Source organism: Hyaena hyaena, unplaced genomic scaffold (genome assembly GCF_003009895.1).
Source record: "Hyaena hyaena isolate Hyena2069 unplaced genomic scaffold, ASM300989v1 scaffold_1053, whole genome shotgun sequence".
In the NCBI taxonomy this organism is placed as follows: domain Eukaryota; kingdom Metazoa; phylum Chordata; class Mammalia; order Carnivora; family Hyaenidae; genus Hyaena; species Hyaena hyaena.
In genome coordinates this window covers 173,809-190,982 of record NW_024081687.1, presented here as the reverse complement: position 1 = coordinate 190,982, position 17,174 = coordinate 173,809, and the positions used below count along the sequence as shown (strand labels likewise).

At 53.9% G+C, this 17,174-nt stretch overlaps 1 protein-coding gene across 1 annotated transcript; it reads left to right on the top strand.

Moving 5' to 3' along the window:
• Positions 1-3,934: 3,934 nt before the first annotated feature.
• Positions 3,935-5,483, top strand: BDKRB1 (bradykinin receptor B1). Its single transcript, XM_039222081.1, has one exon. It carries the CDS (start codon positions 3,935-3,937, stop codon positions 4,961-4,963), a length of 1,029 nt encoding a protein of 342 aa, XP_039078012.1. The 3' UTR covers positions 4,964-5,483.
• Positions 5,484-17,174: the final 11,691 nt, after the last annotated feature.

Sequence of the window (17,174 nt, the reverse complement as noted above, 5' to 3'; positions counted from 1 at the left end):
GTGCCACCGAGCTCTCATCCTTTATTCATTTCTTCTCTTTTGCAATAAATATCCTTTATTTGCTGCATAATACCTTCATTTTCAAGGTAATTATAGTCTGCTAAAAGTGCAAAAGCAGGTATTTTTGGAGCTCCATTCTTTGAGTAGCTTGATTAAAGATTTCCAATTAATCTGGAACAAAATTCAAAAAAAATTTAGAGTTCCGCTTTAACAAACAGCTTAGTAACATTTCCGGGCATTTAGGCTCAAGGTCCCCTAAAAGTGATTGATGATGGGGCGGCTAAGAAAGGAAATATGTGCTGGGGGGTATTTTAAATTCACCATCAACCTCATTACAAAAAGCTTGTAGTTCACTAAGTCTGTGTGTCCATCTTTAAATTTTCTAAACTTTGCCAACTCGAACCTCCATTTTAATTGGTAGAATATTAATTGGGGCACCTGGGTGGCTCAGTTGGTTAAGCGTCGGACTTCAGCTCAGGTCAGGATCTCACGGTTTGTGGGTTCGAGCCCCGCGTCGGGCTCTGTGCTGACAGCTGGGAGCCTGGAGCCTGCTTCAGATTCTGTGTCTCCCTCTGTCTCTGCCCCTCCGCCGCTCATGCTCGGTCTCTCTGTCTCCCTCTCAAAAATAAACATTAAAAAAGAATTAATTGGTAGAATACCGAAACTTATTCATGTGCAGCTGCAAGCTGTGTGTGCACTGTGGCCTCTTCAAAGCTCATTTCTGTTTCATGGCTCTTATTTTTGTAAGAACGTTGCTGTTACCATGACACCAGGCCCCAGCAAAATTTATATTTGTATGATCATCACAAAAATATAACTCTAGTTCCAACGTAAATAATTTCAAGTGAATTTAGAGTAGCAGTCCCCAGAAGTCACTTGTTCCCCTCGGCCAGACTGAACTTCCAGAAATTTTGCTGTGAGCCCATGAATTGGATCATGATTGGAACGGACTGACTTCCTCCAGTGGAAGAATCAGAAGAGATCAATATCAAGCGGGCACCATTTCCCCTGTGTGTGGAGTTCTTATGAAGCTGACCCACAAGCAGCCGTCATTTCCACTGTTGTATGTGCAGGAGATAAACTGGAACCGAAAATGAGCTGAACTGATTTACAGAATAGTAGCTTGATCTAAGTGGAAAATCCATGCTTCGCAGAGCAACCTGTAACAGCACCCTTCTGCAGCTATGCGGGTGAAGTCTGTGTGTCTTAGGGCAGATCTTTTAAATTTACTAACTTCTGGGGCACTTGGGTGGCTCAGTCATTTGAGCATCCCACTTCGGCTCAGGTCATGATCTCACTGGGCTCATGGGTTTGAGCCCAGCGTCGGGTTCTGTGCTGACAGCTCAGAGCCTGCAGCCTGCTTCAGATTCTGTGTCTTCCCCTCTCTCTCTCTCTCGTCCCTTCCCCACTCACCCTCTGTCTGTCTCTCTTTCAGAAATAAAATACACAGTAAAAAAATTAAAACTACTAACTTCTGAAGTAGCAGCTTTGTGTCACAAGTTTTCTTGTGATCGGTGAAATCGCCACAGAGCCCCCGTAGTGCTGTAAATACGAACAGTCTGTGCGACTTGCTCGTTTGTTTCCAACTTCCTTGAGAAACAGGAGGTCAGTACTTAAATTGTCCTTAAACTTTCGTCTTTTAGCTCATCAAGGCCAGAAAGGCATATTGCAAAACTTTCAAGTGTGTACAGGGTAAGTAAGAATTACAAAGAGAAAAATAATTAAATAAAAAGATTTCCAAATAACCAAATAAATATTTAGTTGCGATTTTTACAGCACAAGAGTTGACCACACAGGAGAGTCCCGACTGTTGCGTATGCTCTGGGTCAGAGTTCTCTATGCCGCAGATAGGCCCACGGCCACCCAGCCCACAATCCCCCGTGTGTCCCACTGACCTGCCCGCTCGTGGCCAAGCAGCGGATCGAGAGGATCTGTCTACACTCTCCCTTGGTGGTTTATCCGGTCTTGGGTCACTGTGTCAGACATTGTCCCTGAATGCCAGGCTTGAATATCTGGTTGCTGGAAAGCCCCACTTGATGTCCGATAGACATCTCAACCTTGACATAGCCAAGAGTGAACTCCTGATCTCCCCCCAAAACCCTGTCCCACATCACTCTGCCCTTCCCATTTCAGCTGACGGCAACGTCACATTTCCGTGCTCAGGCCAAAAACCTTGGCATCGTCTAATCCTTCCTTTCTCACCACCTCTGTCCAACTGAAAATCATGGCAGCACTACCTTCAATCTAGAAGCTGATTCCATCTCAGCATCCCCACTTCCTACCACCCCCCTGCTGACACATTTATTCAGTATGTTTATTGTTGTCGGCTCTCTCTTCCCACGAGGCTAGCAGCCTCCTGAGGGGTCTTGGCTATTCTGATTCACTGCTCTGTCCCAAATACTTAGAACGGTGCCAGGTAAATAGCAGGTGCTCAATAAATACTTGTTCAGTAGACAAATGCGTGGAGGAACTGGGGGATTACACCTTGGTGTGAATAGCACGGTGTATGAGTTACAAACAGCAACAAAACTCGAAAGCCACGTCTTTCCCAGTTAACTATTTGGCAAACATTAAAGGGCACCCACTTTGTGCCAGCACTTTGAGGAAAGTCAAAGTCGTGCCCAGAGACACCAAGGGGTTGCCCAAGGTCACACAGCCAAATAGTCTCTTCCAAGACTGCTTCATAAGCTGCTTGCTGTGTGAGCGGGGATCGTGCGGGTCTCCCGAGTCAGCTGGACTGGCAGGTGCTCATAGGTGCTCACAAATCCTCTAGTACAGGATGTGATCCCTTCTTTCCGCGGGGTTCCAGAAGCAAGGTCCACTTGCTGCCCACCGTATCCGTCTCCCACGGAAACCCAGCGTGGGCACGTGGGAGGCAGGCCAGCTGTGTGGCTGGGACTGTGGCCTTTGGGGTCAGCACAGACTGAGGGCTCCCAGGACAGGCTGTTAACTTCCGAGCCCGGCTTCCTCATCTACGGAGAAGACAGCAGAATCGAGCAGACAGAGGCCCGGCCTCTGGAAGCCAGACCTCCGGGGGCTGTACCCTACTGTGCCCGCTGTGCGACTGCGGGAGAGTGGTCGGTCCCTCCGTGCCCCATTTTCTGAGCCCAGAGATGACACTGCCACTGCCCCACAGGGCTGCTGGGAAGACTTGATGAAAAAATACTTAAATGTGAAACTCTCAGAATGGGGCCTGACCTAGACATCATCTCATCAGTATCTGCTACTGTTTTACTGCTGGTAATCTGCAAGCCTGGCTGCTCGTTCTGGAAACCTCCCACCATTGTCCGCACCCCGGCCACCCCGTTGGTCTCGGACCCAACAAGGGACATCCCGGCCAGCTACACCTGTTGTTAGCACTTCTTGATTCTTTCTTAGGTCGTTGCCCACTGTCTCTATGTCTGCATCGCCTCAGGGAGCCCCTTCAGGCCGAGGACTGGGTCCTGTTCCCTGGCAAAGCGCTGGCACACAGTGGGTGCCCTTTAATGTTTGCCAAACAGTTAACAATGATAGTTGGGTCGTTGATGAGACCGGATGCTTCCTCTAGACCAGGCAACCTTCCCAAACTCTCCATAGACCCTGTCCCTGGTCTTCACCACTGTTACACAAGAGGGATGCGACTAGCTCTGCCTTTCGAAAAGGAAAAGAAAAGTTAACGGGTCTAAGTGGCTCACTCCAAGCGGCTGTGGTTGGAATTGGACTCGGCGCTCAAAGCCCTAGTCCTTTCCGGAGCGCCAGGGGTCGGCAAACTCCTCAAAGGGAGCAGGCGGCAGGCGTCCTCAGTTCTTCGAGCCACGCAGGACTCTGCGCTTGCGCACAAAAGCAGCCTGCGCCATATGTAAATGAGTGGGCGTGGCCGCAGCTGGCTGCCTCCTCCCCCCGCCCCCCGCCCCCCCGGGTCACGCCGCGTGCTGGTCGTTGCAGGTCACCGTGGATGGCGTCCCGGAGCCAGCTCCCCCCTGCTGACGTCACTTCCTGTGCCGAGTTTCCGGAAGCCTGGGGCCTGCTGCACAGGCTGCTGCCCGCGTTCATCGGCGCCGTGTGCGCGTGCGGCCTGCTGGGAAACCTGCTCGTGCTGGCCGTCTTCCTCGTCCCGCGGCGGCGGCTGAGCGTCGCCGAAGTCTACCTGTCCCACCTGGCCGCCTCCGACCTGCTGTTCGTGCTGGGCCTGCCCTTCTGGGCGGAGAACATCGCGCACCAGTTCAGCTGGCCTTTCGGGGCCCTCCTCTGCCGCGTCGTCAACGGCGTCATCAAGGCGCATCTGTTCACCAGCGTCTTCCTGGTGGTGGCCGTCAGCGGCGACCGCTACGACGCGCTGGTGCGCCCCGTGGCCAGCCGGCGGCGGCGGCGGCGGCGGCGGGCGCAGGCCGCCTGCCTGCTCGTCTGGGCGGCGGGGGCCGTCCTCAGCGTGCCCACCTTCCTCTTCCGCGCCGTGGAGGCCGTCCCGGAGCTGAACGGCACGCGCGCCTGCGTGCTGCGGCCCCCCCCCCCGCCCGGGGCCTGGCACCTCGCCTGGCACGTCGCCCGGGTGGTGGAGCTCAACGTGCTGGGCTTCCTGCTGCCGCTGCTGGCGATCCTCTTCTTCAACGGCCGCATCCTGGCCTCCCTGCGGGGGCGGCCGGGGGGCTCCCGGGGCCGCAGGGCCGCGGGGCCCCTCCTCGCGCTCGTGGCCGCCTTCCTGGTGTGCTGGACGCCCTTCCACTTCTTTGCCTTCCTGGACTTTCTGTTCCAGGCGCAGGCGGTCCGCGGCTGCTTCTGGGAGAGCTTCATAGACCTGGGCCTGCAGTACGCCAACTTCCTCGCCTTCCTCAACAGCTGCCTCAACCCGGTGATCTACGTGTTTGGGGGCCGGCTGTTCAAGGCCAGGGCGTGGGAGCTCTGTAAGCGGTGCGTCCCCGGGAGTCGGGGTCCCGGGTGCCCGGCCCATCGGAAACACGTCCTGCGACTTTTCTGGCGGAAGTAAGCCAGCGTGGCTTCCTTATCCGTGATCTCGGGCATCCTAAACCCTGCTGGGGTTTGCACATCGTAAACCCTGTCGGGGTTCGGGCTGGCTGCGACGCTGAGCTCCCCCCCCCACCGCCCCTCACCGAACCTCCCGGACCCAGTCCCCGGAAACTGTGGGTGTGTTTGTGGTACGAGGGCTTTGCAGACGTGAGTGAACCAAGGATCCTGAGACGGGAGGATTACAGGTGACTGGGGGGGGGGGGGGCAATGGAGTCACAGAGGTCCTTGTTAAAGGGGAGCGGTAGTGTCAGGGTCCGAGAAAGCCACGAGAGAGCAGAATCCGAGGCTGGAGGGTCGTGAGGAGCCCCGAGCCAGTGCTGGCGCCCGCTCGAGGCTGGAGACGGGAAGGAGACGGCTTCTGCCCTCAAGCTTCCAGAAGGCAGCAGCCCTGTAGACAGCCGGCTTCAGCCCAAGGAGAGGGACTTGAGATGTCTGGCCTCCGGATCGATAAGACAATAAAGTTGTGTTGTTGTAAGTCATCCAGTTTGTGGGAATGCAGTACAGCAGGCACAGGAAACTCATACAAGTTTCCGGTCAGGGTCTCTTGTTGCATTTCCACCTGCCCGCCCCAGATTTCCTCGGCTGACGGCTAGGCCTGCGGAGACGATCCGGCTAGGGGCCCTATCCCCGAAGGAACTGCAGAAATAAGTAGAGTATAAAACAAAACAAAACAAAAAAACCAAGGCGGCACCTGGGTGGCTCAGTTAAGCATCCGACTTCGGCTCAGGTCATGATCTCCCTGTACGGGAGTGCGAGCCCCACATCAGGCTCTGTGCTGACAGCTCGGAGCCTGGAGCCTGCTTCCGATTCTGTGTCTCCCTCTCTTGCTGCTCCTCCCCTGCTCACACTGTCTCCCTCTCTCTCTCTCCAAAATAAGTAAAAAAAAAAAAAACAAAGCAGGGTAACTGCCCCCACCATGGGAAAGGAGGTGCTCTGAGCACAGAGGAACAGGGCCCGGGATGGGTGGCTGGGTGGGGATGGGTCTGGAGGGCTTCCAGGAGGAGGAGACATATATGCTAAATCCAAAGAACAAGCAGTTGGCCAAACCAAATGGTAAGAAGGTGTGTTCCAGATAGAAGAAACCTGCTCCACCCAGAGGCAGGTAGGCTCATAGGAGGGAGAAGGATGAAGAAAGGTGAGGTACAAGGCGGTCACAGAGGAGGGGTCTGAGGCTTGAAGAAGACCTAGAAGTCAAGAGCAGCGAGGGAAGCGTGGAGGTGTTCCGGGGGTGCTAAGGGCCCGGCTGAAGCTAGAAGGCATTGAGCTCATGTTGTGTGAATTACTCGAGCAGCGATTTCAGGCCCCAAACAGGCAGACAGTGGGGGTTCCCCAGTGTTGGGGTTTTGCCGGATGGGTGGCCGTAGTTCAAGGGTGTTGGTGGTACTACCAGTCTGACTGGGAGAATGGCTGAATCAGGGAAGGAATGGACTTAGGAGGAGAGGGAGGCAGAGTGGATGCAGTTATAGAGCAGGGGGAATATCCAGGTGACAGAGCAAAAGAATAGGAAATTGTGGCCACAGATCTAGAGCATCTGCATGGAACATTCCATCTCGCTTGCCGCCATGGCATCGGGTGGCTGCAGTAGAGGGAAGGAGGAGGTCATTGGTGAGGGGGCAGGGGAGGAATGGAGCTGTGGGGGATGGGCTGCCCCTGGGTCCCTGCCGGTGGGTGCTGGGAGGGTCTGGGAAGGACGCAGCCAGTGGGCCAGGTGCCAGGGGGCTGGTCCTTCAGGGGCAGCCGCAAAGACTCAGAGGCATTCGAGGAATGGAAAGTAGGCCAGTGTCCCTGGAGCCTGGTGATGGGATCCAAGAAGCCAGCAGGTGCTAGGCCACTAGGCTCCCGTTGTAGATGACCCTCCCGCCAGCACTCCAGCCCCTGGAGCTTTCCTGGAGAGCAGGGACCGAGGTCAAGAAGCAAGACCCAGCCTGCATGTGGGTTTAATTTAGAGCACATGGTGTTTATTTATTTATTTTTTTTTTTTAATTTTTTTAATGTTTTATTTATTTCTAGGAGAGAGAGAGACAGTGTGAGCAGGGGAGGGCCAGAGAGAGAGGGAGTCACAGACTGAAACAGGCTCCAGGCTCTGAGCTGGCAGTCAGCACAGAGCCCGACGCGGGGCCCGAACCCACGAACCGCGAGATCATGACCTAAGCGAAAGTCGGACGCTTAACCGACTAAGCCACCCAGGCGCCCCGGTGTTTATTTATTTTTAAACATTTTTTCTTCTTTCTTCTTTTTTTAATGTTTATTTTTAAGAGAGAAAGAGAGAGCGTCTGAGTGTGCAAGTGTGAATGGGGGAGGGGCAAAAAGGAGGCAGAGGATCCGAAGCAGGCTCTGTGCTGACCGCAGAGAGCCCGACGCGGGGCTCGAACTCACCAACCGTGAGATCGCGACCTGAGCCGAAGTCAGATGTGCAACCGACTGAGCTACCCAAACGCCTCTAGATCACATGGTGCTTAAAAAAATATTTTTCAGTTGGGTGCCGGTATTTAAAATCTGGATTAAAGTCCACATCTCGGGACTCCCTTGAACATTTGGCACATCTAGCAACACGGGGTCTACATTCTTTCCAGGGCCGATGTTTACTAAGCCTCTACTCTGTGCCAGACTCTGGTGCAGGCGCTGCAAGCCCAGCAGGGGCCTCCTGGAGGTGACCTCGGGTTGCTCTGCCCCAAGACACCTGTTCTCTAGTCCTGCCACAGGGCACACCCCCCCCCCATCAGCTACAGCCCCTCCCACGGAGCAGAGGCTGGAGTCACCTGCCTAGTAGCCTCCAGCGCCTACGCAACACCCCAGCCCCCACGCAGGAATCCTGCGAGAAAGGTCCTGTACGAGATATCCCGTGAGGGGGATCAGGCCGCCATCGAGAGCTGGAAAGGAAAAGGACGCCCAGTCTCTCCTGGGCTCTGAGCGAACCGCCCCGAATATGTCCTCTGCGCTTCTTCCTCGGCCGTGCATTAAAGCCGTGGCTTATAAAAATGCTTTCTAAGGGCTGCATCGAGACAACCCCGCTATCTAGAAGGGGGGGTCGGCCTGTGACATTTGACCGGTGCTCAGATCAGAGGCCTGTATCCAGCAGCAGATGGTCAGCCCAGCCTCTGAGGAGCCAGGCACCTGCTTGATGGAACGCGTGTGACATTTCCCTGCAGGGGGAGAGACTGACCCCCTCGCCCCCATAGGAAGGGTTCTGTTGCCCTTTCATCAGGAAGGTCAAGCCATTCGTCTGCAGAGGGAGAAAGTCCTGCCTCGGCTAAAAGGATCAGTGCCTGGGAGAAATGAACACTTGGAATTCCCACAGATCTGGAGAGGGAAGAGCGAGCCCTGGTCTCCTAACGTCCCCGGCTCCGGCGCCCACGTGGGCTCCCGCTTTCTCTCTGAGAAGACAGGGGACTTCTTCCCTAATCCAGTTCCAGCTGTGGGCCTGTCAGGAAATCCACAGCCCCCCGCCTCCCTCCCCCGTTACACCCATCCCCCCATCTGTCATGGGGACGGAATAGCACGAAGCACCCCCAAATCCCAGTCTCGGGGGGGGGGGCTCCTGGGTGCTGCAGTGAGGACACAGGCAGGTTCTCGTCCTCTCGAGATGAGTCCCGAGCTCGATGAGGAGCAAGCAGGAAATCTTGTCCTACCTGTGAGAAAAGGCTTTAAATTAAATTAAAATGAGTGCCTGGCAACCAGGGGCCATGTGGATAAAATGTGACACATTTCTTGTGCTCTGACATTGGACTGTACTTCCACACGATGGTACCGTTTGGGGAAGCTGAGTACAGAACACAAAGGTCTCTCTGTGAATCTAATAAAAGGTTTAAAAAGGAAGATACCACCAAGCGGAACCCGTTTGCCTTACAGATGAGGATGCTGAGACCTCAGCGGTGGGCAGAGATTTTCCCAGGCTTACTCAGCGAGCTGGACTCCTGGGACAGGGTTCTGTCCAGACCCAAGGATGCCCGCTAGACTGTGACATCAGAGAACGGGCCTCAGTGCCAGGGATCCCACCATTGGAGCTGCCTTCATGGCGACAGACTCCCCGTACCTGGGGCTGGATTTGAGACATGAGCAGGAAGACAGGCTTACTTCTCAGGAGCTTCAGGAGACAGAAGAGCATTAGAAGGGTCAGCTGGGGCTCAGCAAGTACGAGAGGAAGATGCTTCAGGGCTTTCACTAACAGGGCGTTCAGTGGCTACTGAGATTGCTGCTGGCTCCTGGGCTATATTAATAGGAGTGTAGTATCTAAAATGTGGGAGGCGATACCCCCATTTACCTTAGCACTGGACAGCGTACATGAAGAGTATTGTGTTCAGCTTTTGGCTCATTCAGAAGAAAGGGATCAGACTGGTGAAGGGACTCAATATCGTAACCTTCATGACACAGCGAGAGCCTGAGAGGGCTTTCCCGAAGAAGCGAAGACCTGTGGAGAGCTTCTGATAGAAGCTGTCTCATGCGAGCAGGGGAGGCTGATAAAAAGAGAGGTCCTTTCTCGGTATGAGCTGTGTAATCCATAGACTCTGCCTGGGAGGAGTTCAAGAAACCAGGGGATAACAGAAGAGGTGACCCCAATCTGGGTCCTGAAGTTAAACAGGACAGTGAGGGTGCTGACCACACAGCCCTTGCCTCATGAGAGATGTCAGCCAGTGAGATCAGGGGCTGGAAGGATTATCGCAAAGGCCCCGAGGTCGGTGCGTTCCCTTTGCCCAGTGCCGACGCGGTGACAGGAGGGGTGGGCCATTCCTCATCCTCGGGCTCCTGCAAGAGGCATCTCTTCCGTCCAGTGACTGTCTAGTCGTCTCGTCCCTCTGGGAAGGGCGGACTGAACGTCTTCACGCAGGGGAGGCGAAGAGTGGCCTTCTCAGCTCCTGTGGCCAGTGCGAGGGGACTTGGATTTACTTCTCGGCAGAAGCAAATCTCTCTTCCTCTGCTGTAGCAACTCCCAAAGGCTTATGTCAACATGGTGGTGCCATTGAGATGTGGAGACCCATTGCCCAGACCCCTGAGTTACTGGGAGAACGGAGCCCCCAGCCCACCTGCACTAAACATGTGGTGTGAGTGTGAACTCAACCTTGGCGACTTTGAGCCACAGAGAGCTGGGGGGAAGGGGGTGTTTGTCACAGCAGCAGAATCCATCCCATCCTGACTGGCCCACCAGGCTTCACTGAGGAGGGATAGGTCCCCACACCCCAGCCTCTCGCCCATTCCTCACTCCTCTCCATGGAAGAAAAGTGACCTATCTGACCAGCTTCCTAACAAGAACTAAGCATGTAGAGTTTACTACCTTCCCTGATTCTTACTCTTTGGGAAGTGTCTGTCTGCACTCTCAGGCATGAGGTGACCTTGTGCGAGAGGCTCTGCCTGCGTGGGCGAGATTGCCAGCATTGCCTGGCACTTGGTGGGTAGGTTGGCTTGAATTAAGAAGCCATTTGGGGTGTCTGGGAGGTTCAGTCGGTTAAGTGTCTGACTTCGGCTCAGGTCATGATCTCACGGTTCGTGAGTTCGAGCCCCGCGTCGAGCTCGGGGCTGACAGCTCAGAGCCTGGAGCCTGCTTCAGATTCTGTGTCTCCCTCTCTCTCTGCCCCTCCTCCACCCCTGCTCACACTCTGTCTCTCTCTCAAAAATAAACATTTTAAAAAATTAAAAAAATAAAGGATTAAGAAGCCCACTGATGCCACAAGTCTAAGCGACATCACCCAGCCATGCCCTCCTCTGTCATGAAGGCGACGCTGTGGCCCCCATCTGCTGCCTCGCATCTGCCTCACTTAGCTCCAGACTCAGGCAGGAAACCTGTCCTCCAACCTCAGCTCCTATTTTCCAGCCCATCCCTTACTCCCAGCGACTCAAACTCCAAACATCCATTACTCCCCGGGCAAAACCATGAAAGCCTGACGGCGAAATGCAAATCCTATTCCTGAGTGTTCACAAAATGCTTAGTGAAACCTTAGCAAGTTCTGGCTCGGGGTCTCCTGGCGGTATGGACGTGTGGGGCCACACAATTCTTTGTGGTCTGGGGGGCCATCGGGGGTCCGTCGGGGTGTTTAAGATCTCGGACCTCTAGCCTCTATCACTGAATCCCAGAAGCCCTCCCCCAGTGCAACAACTACAATGTCCCCAGCTATGACCAAATGTCTTCCGGCAGCAAGATCGCCCCTACCCCCAGCTGAGAACCCCATTTTAACTCGTGTGATCTAGTTATTCAACGACGGCCTCAAGGAAAGGCTAGTGGTCTGGGGGGCCTGCTCGGAGGCGGTGGGGCTTCAGCCCTCGAAGGACTGAACAAAAGGAAAAAGAAGACACGGTGCCAGGTCCGCGCCAACAGCAGTCAGAATGATTGAATAGCCAAGCGTATAACATCACACAGAACCATCTCGGGCATGCACTGCGCGCACAGCAAATATTTGCTGGTATCATTAGAGCTGTGTCTCCTCCAGCCCAAACAGTGACACCGGTTTATAGCAGCTTGTCATGGATTTGGCCATCGTTCCCGGGTGCTCAACAATAAATTCCTCCAGTCAACCCCTGGGGCTTCTCCCAGAGTTATTTTCTCTCCACCAGCCGAGAGCCAACCTTGGGGTGGGGGGAGGGGGGAGGCTGGAAAAGGGGAAACTAACGAAGGGAGGGAAGAATGAGATTCAATCATAATGTGCAAAGTGTCCGCGCTGTAAGTGAAGACGGGATCCAGCAGGACTTGGCCAAGGTGGGGTGATAGAGAAGAGCTTGGAGATGCGGAACAGGATCATTATTTAAAATGCTGATATTTTAGGCGCACCTGGGTGGCTCAGGCGGTTGAACGTCCGACTCTTGATTTCAGCTCAGGTCGTGATCCCAGGGTCATGGGATCGAGCCTCGTGTGGCGCTCTGCACTGAGCGTGGAGGCTGCTTGCTATCCTCTCTCTCCCCCCTCCCGTGCTCACGCCCTCTCTCAAAACAAACATTTTTAAAAGTAAGATAAAAATTAACCGTCTCAGACTCACCTTTAGATGCCCCTGCAGGAAAAACCACCAAAGATCGCTATCTGAATATAAAACGGATTGCTATTATTTCCTGCCCCAAACATTCCCTTATCAGCCTGTTGTGACAACCACCCCAAGCCCCAGGCGTTGAGGGATGGCCCCAGTGTATGCTACCCCCCAGGGGAGTATTTACAGGGAGAAATTGTGAAACAAAAACGCCTTTTCATGTTTAATTTAAGCCGTGCCCTCGACCACGAGGACGCTGCCACCGACAAGCCTGGCGGAGCGGTTGGGATAGTTAGGATTTTTCCCAAAATTTCCCACGGTGCGCGGGGGGGGCGCAGGCTCAGATGCGCCGCCGCCGCGGGCGGGCTTCGCCCCCGTGCAGTTGCTGAACCGAAGTTCCACTCGGGAAGGGAGCGGGCGCCCCCTGCTGGCCGATGAGGAGGCTTGCACGTCCCTCCACAAGGGAGTCTGCACAAATTTCCAAAGCCCTTCTTAAAAAGGGTTACAACCGATCAGTTCCAAAGCGTAACAGAACTTAGAAATGGGAAGAGGCAATGATTTCTCTGGAATGCGCTTGTTTAAAGACGTCTTCAAAAGAAAAAGATGTTTTAATGATTAGTTTTGCTAGTGGCTTTGTTGGCACTTTGTTGGCCACTTTGTTGTACCACTTCCACAACAGAGCAACTGGCAACAGACACCCAAGTTTTAAAATTTTTTTAATGTTTATTTATTTTGGACAGACAGAGAGAGACAGAGCATGAGCAGGAAAGGGGCAGAGAGACACACAGGATCTGAAGCAGGCTCCAGGCTCTGAGCTGTCAGCACAGAGCCCAATGCGGGGCTCGAACCCACAGACCCCAAGATCATGACCTGAGCCAAAGTCAGACGCTTAACCGACTGAGCCACCCAGGCACCCCTGGATGCCCAAGTTTTAAATGGGTGTTTCATTGACTCGGTTATTCCCCTCGTCATGAGGTGTTGAACACATAAATCACAGAGAATCTGAGATGCAGCAAAGTTAAATGACTTATTCAAGGCCAGTCTTTGGGAAGGAGAGTGCCTAGAACCCCAGTTCAGCAAATAAGACATATAGGCTAAGAAAATGGCTTTCAAAAAATTTTTTTAACGTATATTCATTTTTTGAGAGACAGAGAGACACAGTGTGGGTGAGGGAGGGGTAGGGAGAGGGAGACACAGAATCCGAAGCAGACTCCAGGCTCTGAGCTGTCAGCACAGAGCCTGATGTGGGGCTCGAACCCACGAACCATGAGATGATGACCTGAGGCAAAGGTCCAATCAAACGACTGAGCCACCCAGGCGCCCCTGAAAATGGCTTTCAAAATGACAGCCCACATGAAGATGATTAAAAAGGGGCTTAAAGGGGCTCCTGGATGACTCGGTTGGTTAAGCAACCGCATTTTGGTCTCAGCTCAGGTCATGGCCTCACGGTTTGTCGGTTTGAGCCCCGCCTCGGGCTCTGCACTGACATTAAGGAGACTGTTTAAGATTCTCTCTCTCCCTCTCTCTCCCTCTCTCTTTGCGCCTTCCCTGCTCGTGTCTTTCCTCTCTCAAAATAAATAAACCTAAAGAAAACAAAAAGGGTTTTGAAGAAAATAGTATGTTCTGAAGGGGAACTTTTAACAAGTAAAACTTTGGTTCCTACTGAAATGGAAAAGAGAGGTGTTTATTTGACTCTGGGTGTGTCCCTCATAAATGAAAGTTTATTTCTGATTTCTGATCACTATTTCTGATAGTGGAGCTGTTGATACAGACATTGAAATTAAAATAGCAGAGAGGAGTGGGGAGGGAGCTGGCGCTTAACTTTTCCCAAATATTAAACTCATTTTGGAGTTACAGCCTTGAAGTCTCCAGCACTCTGTAATTAATTGGGCCACATCTGGGCTGACAAATGCTCCCATTAGGGTTTTGGAAGCAGAGCCAGTACCTTGCAGGGCGCCTGGGTGGCTCAGTCGGTTAAGCATCCGACTTTGGTTCAGGTCACCATCTCACAGCTTGTGAGTTCGAGCCCCTCATCAGGCTCTGTGCCGTCAGCTTGAAGCCTGGAGCCTGCTTCAGATCCTGTGTCTCCCCCTCTTTCTGCCCCTCCCCTGCTCACACTCTGTCTCTCTCTCAAAAATAAACATTTAAAAAACAAACCCCAAACCTAGTACCTTGCACCAAGCAGTCATGTTTCCCTTTATACCTCAGTGGAATCTACATTTAAGAGCACATTCTGCCCTCTGCCGAGAGCCTATAAATTCTTCCTTTAAGGATGTGGGAGGCTTCGTTTCTCTCAACTGTTCCGCAATCCGAAAGACTTTGCTCCCAGCACCCTCCTTGACTTTTATTTCCAAACGCTACCCAGGAAGTACCCCTCAGGTCAAATTTCCCTGTAACCAGGCAACCCTGAACATGAGGTTAAAAAGGAAGCCAGCTCCCTGCAGCCATCCCCAGGCTTCCCCAGATCTGCGTTTAATGCCAGAGAAGCCAGGTGGCTGAATGGCTGTGGGGAAAGAGACCAAGTAGGGTCCACAGAAGCGGGAATTCCAGTTCTAAAACCTGAGTAGCGTCTCGTCCTTTCTTCGGTTTTGTGATATACTACTTGATTTCTCAGGAGCAAAACATAGTGATTTCCATTTGATAAGGAACAAATGGCTGAAATGATTGGCTGCGTCTAATCGATGTCTCCCCACTGGATTCTGAGCTCCCCAAGAGCAAGGGGACCTCTTTTCATCTCTAGCCTGGGGCCTCACCCGTAGGAGGCATTCAGGAAACAATATCTAACGCTCACGTGATAATTACGCAGTGTGAGACACTAGCCTCAGCACTTGGCACATATTAACTCACACAATCCTCATAATAACCATATTATTATCTCTATACGGGAGGAAACTGAAGCCCAGAGAGGTCAAGCAACTCCCCCAAGGCCACCCAGCTAACAAGTACTGAAGCCTGAGGTCAGCCCTAGGCAGCCTCTCTAAAATCTAGATTCTTGGGGTGCCTGGGTGGCTCCGTCAGTTAAGTGTCCGGCTCTTGATTTTGGCCCCACATCGAGCTCTTTACTGTCAGCACGGAGCCTGCCTCAGATCCTGTGTCCCCCCCCCCCCCCGCCCCATTTCCCGCTCGTTCTCTCTTAAATAACTAAACTTAGAAAAAAATAAAATCTGTATTCTTAGCCACTATACCAGTGGCTCCCAAACTGGTCTGCACGCGAGAGTCCCCTGGAGGATTTCAAAAATAAGCCCCAGGTATGGTGATTGTACTGGTCTTGGGTGTGGCCCGAGTTTGGGAATTCCGGCCGAGTTTTGAGGACCATTACCTGAAGCTCTCTCGGCACGTCTGTTTGCTGAACGGAATGTGCATCACGTGGACCCGCCTCCCAGAATATCAACAAGCCCGGGGGGGGGGGGGGGAAAAAATCCCCCCCCGGCAGCGGCAAACTCGTAACTCCTGCGGGTTCGCGTTCGCGCGAACAGCACGGTCCGCGGCCGCGGCGCCGGAGCCGGGTTCCTGGAGCAGGTGCTCCCGGACCGGATGCTCTCGGAGCCGGGAGCGATCACGTGATGGCATTCTGACCAATAGCGTGTGGGCAAACGTCCGGAGCCAGAGGCTGTCGGGGGGGGGGGGCGGGGCGGGGCCGGCCGCAAGACGGGGAGTCCCGGCGCCTCCGTCACCCGGGAGGAGGGCGCCGGACACTCGGGAGCACCGGCCAGGCCTTATGCGGATGGAAAGCGGTTGGGATTTGGGAGGGTTTCCTCTGTCAGGCGTGCCCAGTGTTCCTGGACTAGTGGACTGCGTGGCTTTGGGCGGGTCGCTTCTCCTAAGCATCACTTCTGTCCCCTGCAGAGTGACTAGCGCGGATACGGGGGAGAGGATGCCCGCGCCCCCAGGGGCCCCGGCAGCAGATGGGACGGTGGGAGCCGGAGGGCGGGTTTTCTCCCTCGGGCCCCTGCAGGCTCTGGGAACCCCTGTCCCTTTCCGTCCAGACCCGCGGTGAGGCCTTACTGCGGCTTCAGGGTGTCTCCGGGAAGCGAGAAATCACCACGGCCTCCTGCCTGGGCCCAGGCTGGTTGCCCAGCGTGGACGCCCCATGGCCGACTGCTGAACACAGTCGCCTCATACCAAATACCGAACAGATACTGCGTTCTCGCCTATTTTACATATAGTTATATATTTGTATTGCTTCTGAAATACCGCTAAGACCAAGAAAAAGTAAAATTGCATCGAATAAAGGACTTCAAGTACTAACTCGTGTGATCTTGGGCGTATAACTCTGCCTCTCTGGGCTTCGTTCTCAACAGCAAAGTGGCTGTGGGACTGAGTAACCAGTAAGGGTCATTTGTTGGTTCGTTCATCCATTCAGGAGGCCCTGATGCCCTGATTCTGGGCAAGGCCTGTGCCAACCCACCAAGTGTGTACATACCCTGCCCTCACAGAGGGGGTCAGACAGGAAAGTGTGAAACACGTTGTCGGTGTGGGGTCGTGAGAAGGACCACCAATGTTTGTTATGTTTTAAGGAGGGTGTGCTGGGATGGAGAATGAGGAGGTGGGTAGGGTGGCTGGCCCGGCCCGAAAACGGCAACCTGGAAGCTGTGATCTGGAGGAAGCAGGCAGAACATTCTAGAAAGGAATGTGGGAAGGCTTTTAGGCACTTCTCTCGCTCCAGGCTGCACATGATCTCCCCTCGGTCTGCCCCAGGTGGGTTCTGCTTCCCAGGGGACACTTGGCTGTACCCGCAGACGTCTTTGGCTTTCACAATGGGGGGCGGGGGTGCTACTGGCATCTCCTGGGTCAGGCCAAGGCTGCTGCTGCACACCCTGCAGCGGACAAGACAGGCCTCCCAACCATGGATTGTGCAGCCCCAAATGTCAAGATTGCTAAGGTGGGGAGACCCTAACTTAGCCCCATTTGCAGATTTGTATTTCATTGGTGGAGTGGAGCCCAAGTTTCAGCAGGAAGAAGAAAACAAAACAATCTCCAAGTGACTCCAACGCCCCCCAACCAGGGGGCAGCAGGACCGAATGGTGCTGAGCCAGGCGAGGGGAGAGGGGCTGGGGTGCCAGTGAGAGACGGAGAGGCAAGTCATTCTTGCCGTGGGTTCAAGTCCTCGAAGGGTCGCGGATCTCCCATCTTCTAGCAAAACTCCTTTCTCGGTTTCCTAACTAGTGATGAGTTTTCACCAATTCAGACAACTGTGCAAGTTGCCCTTCGGGGATGCCCTAG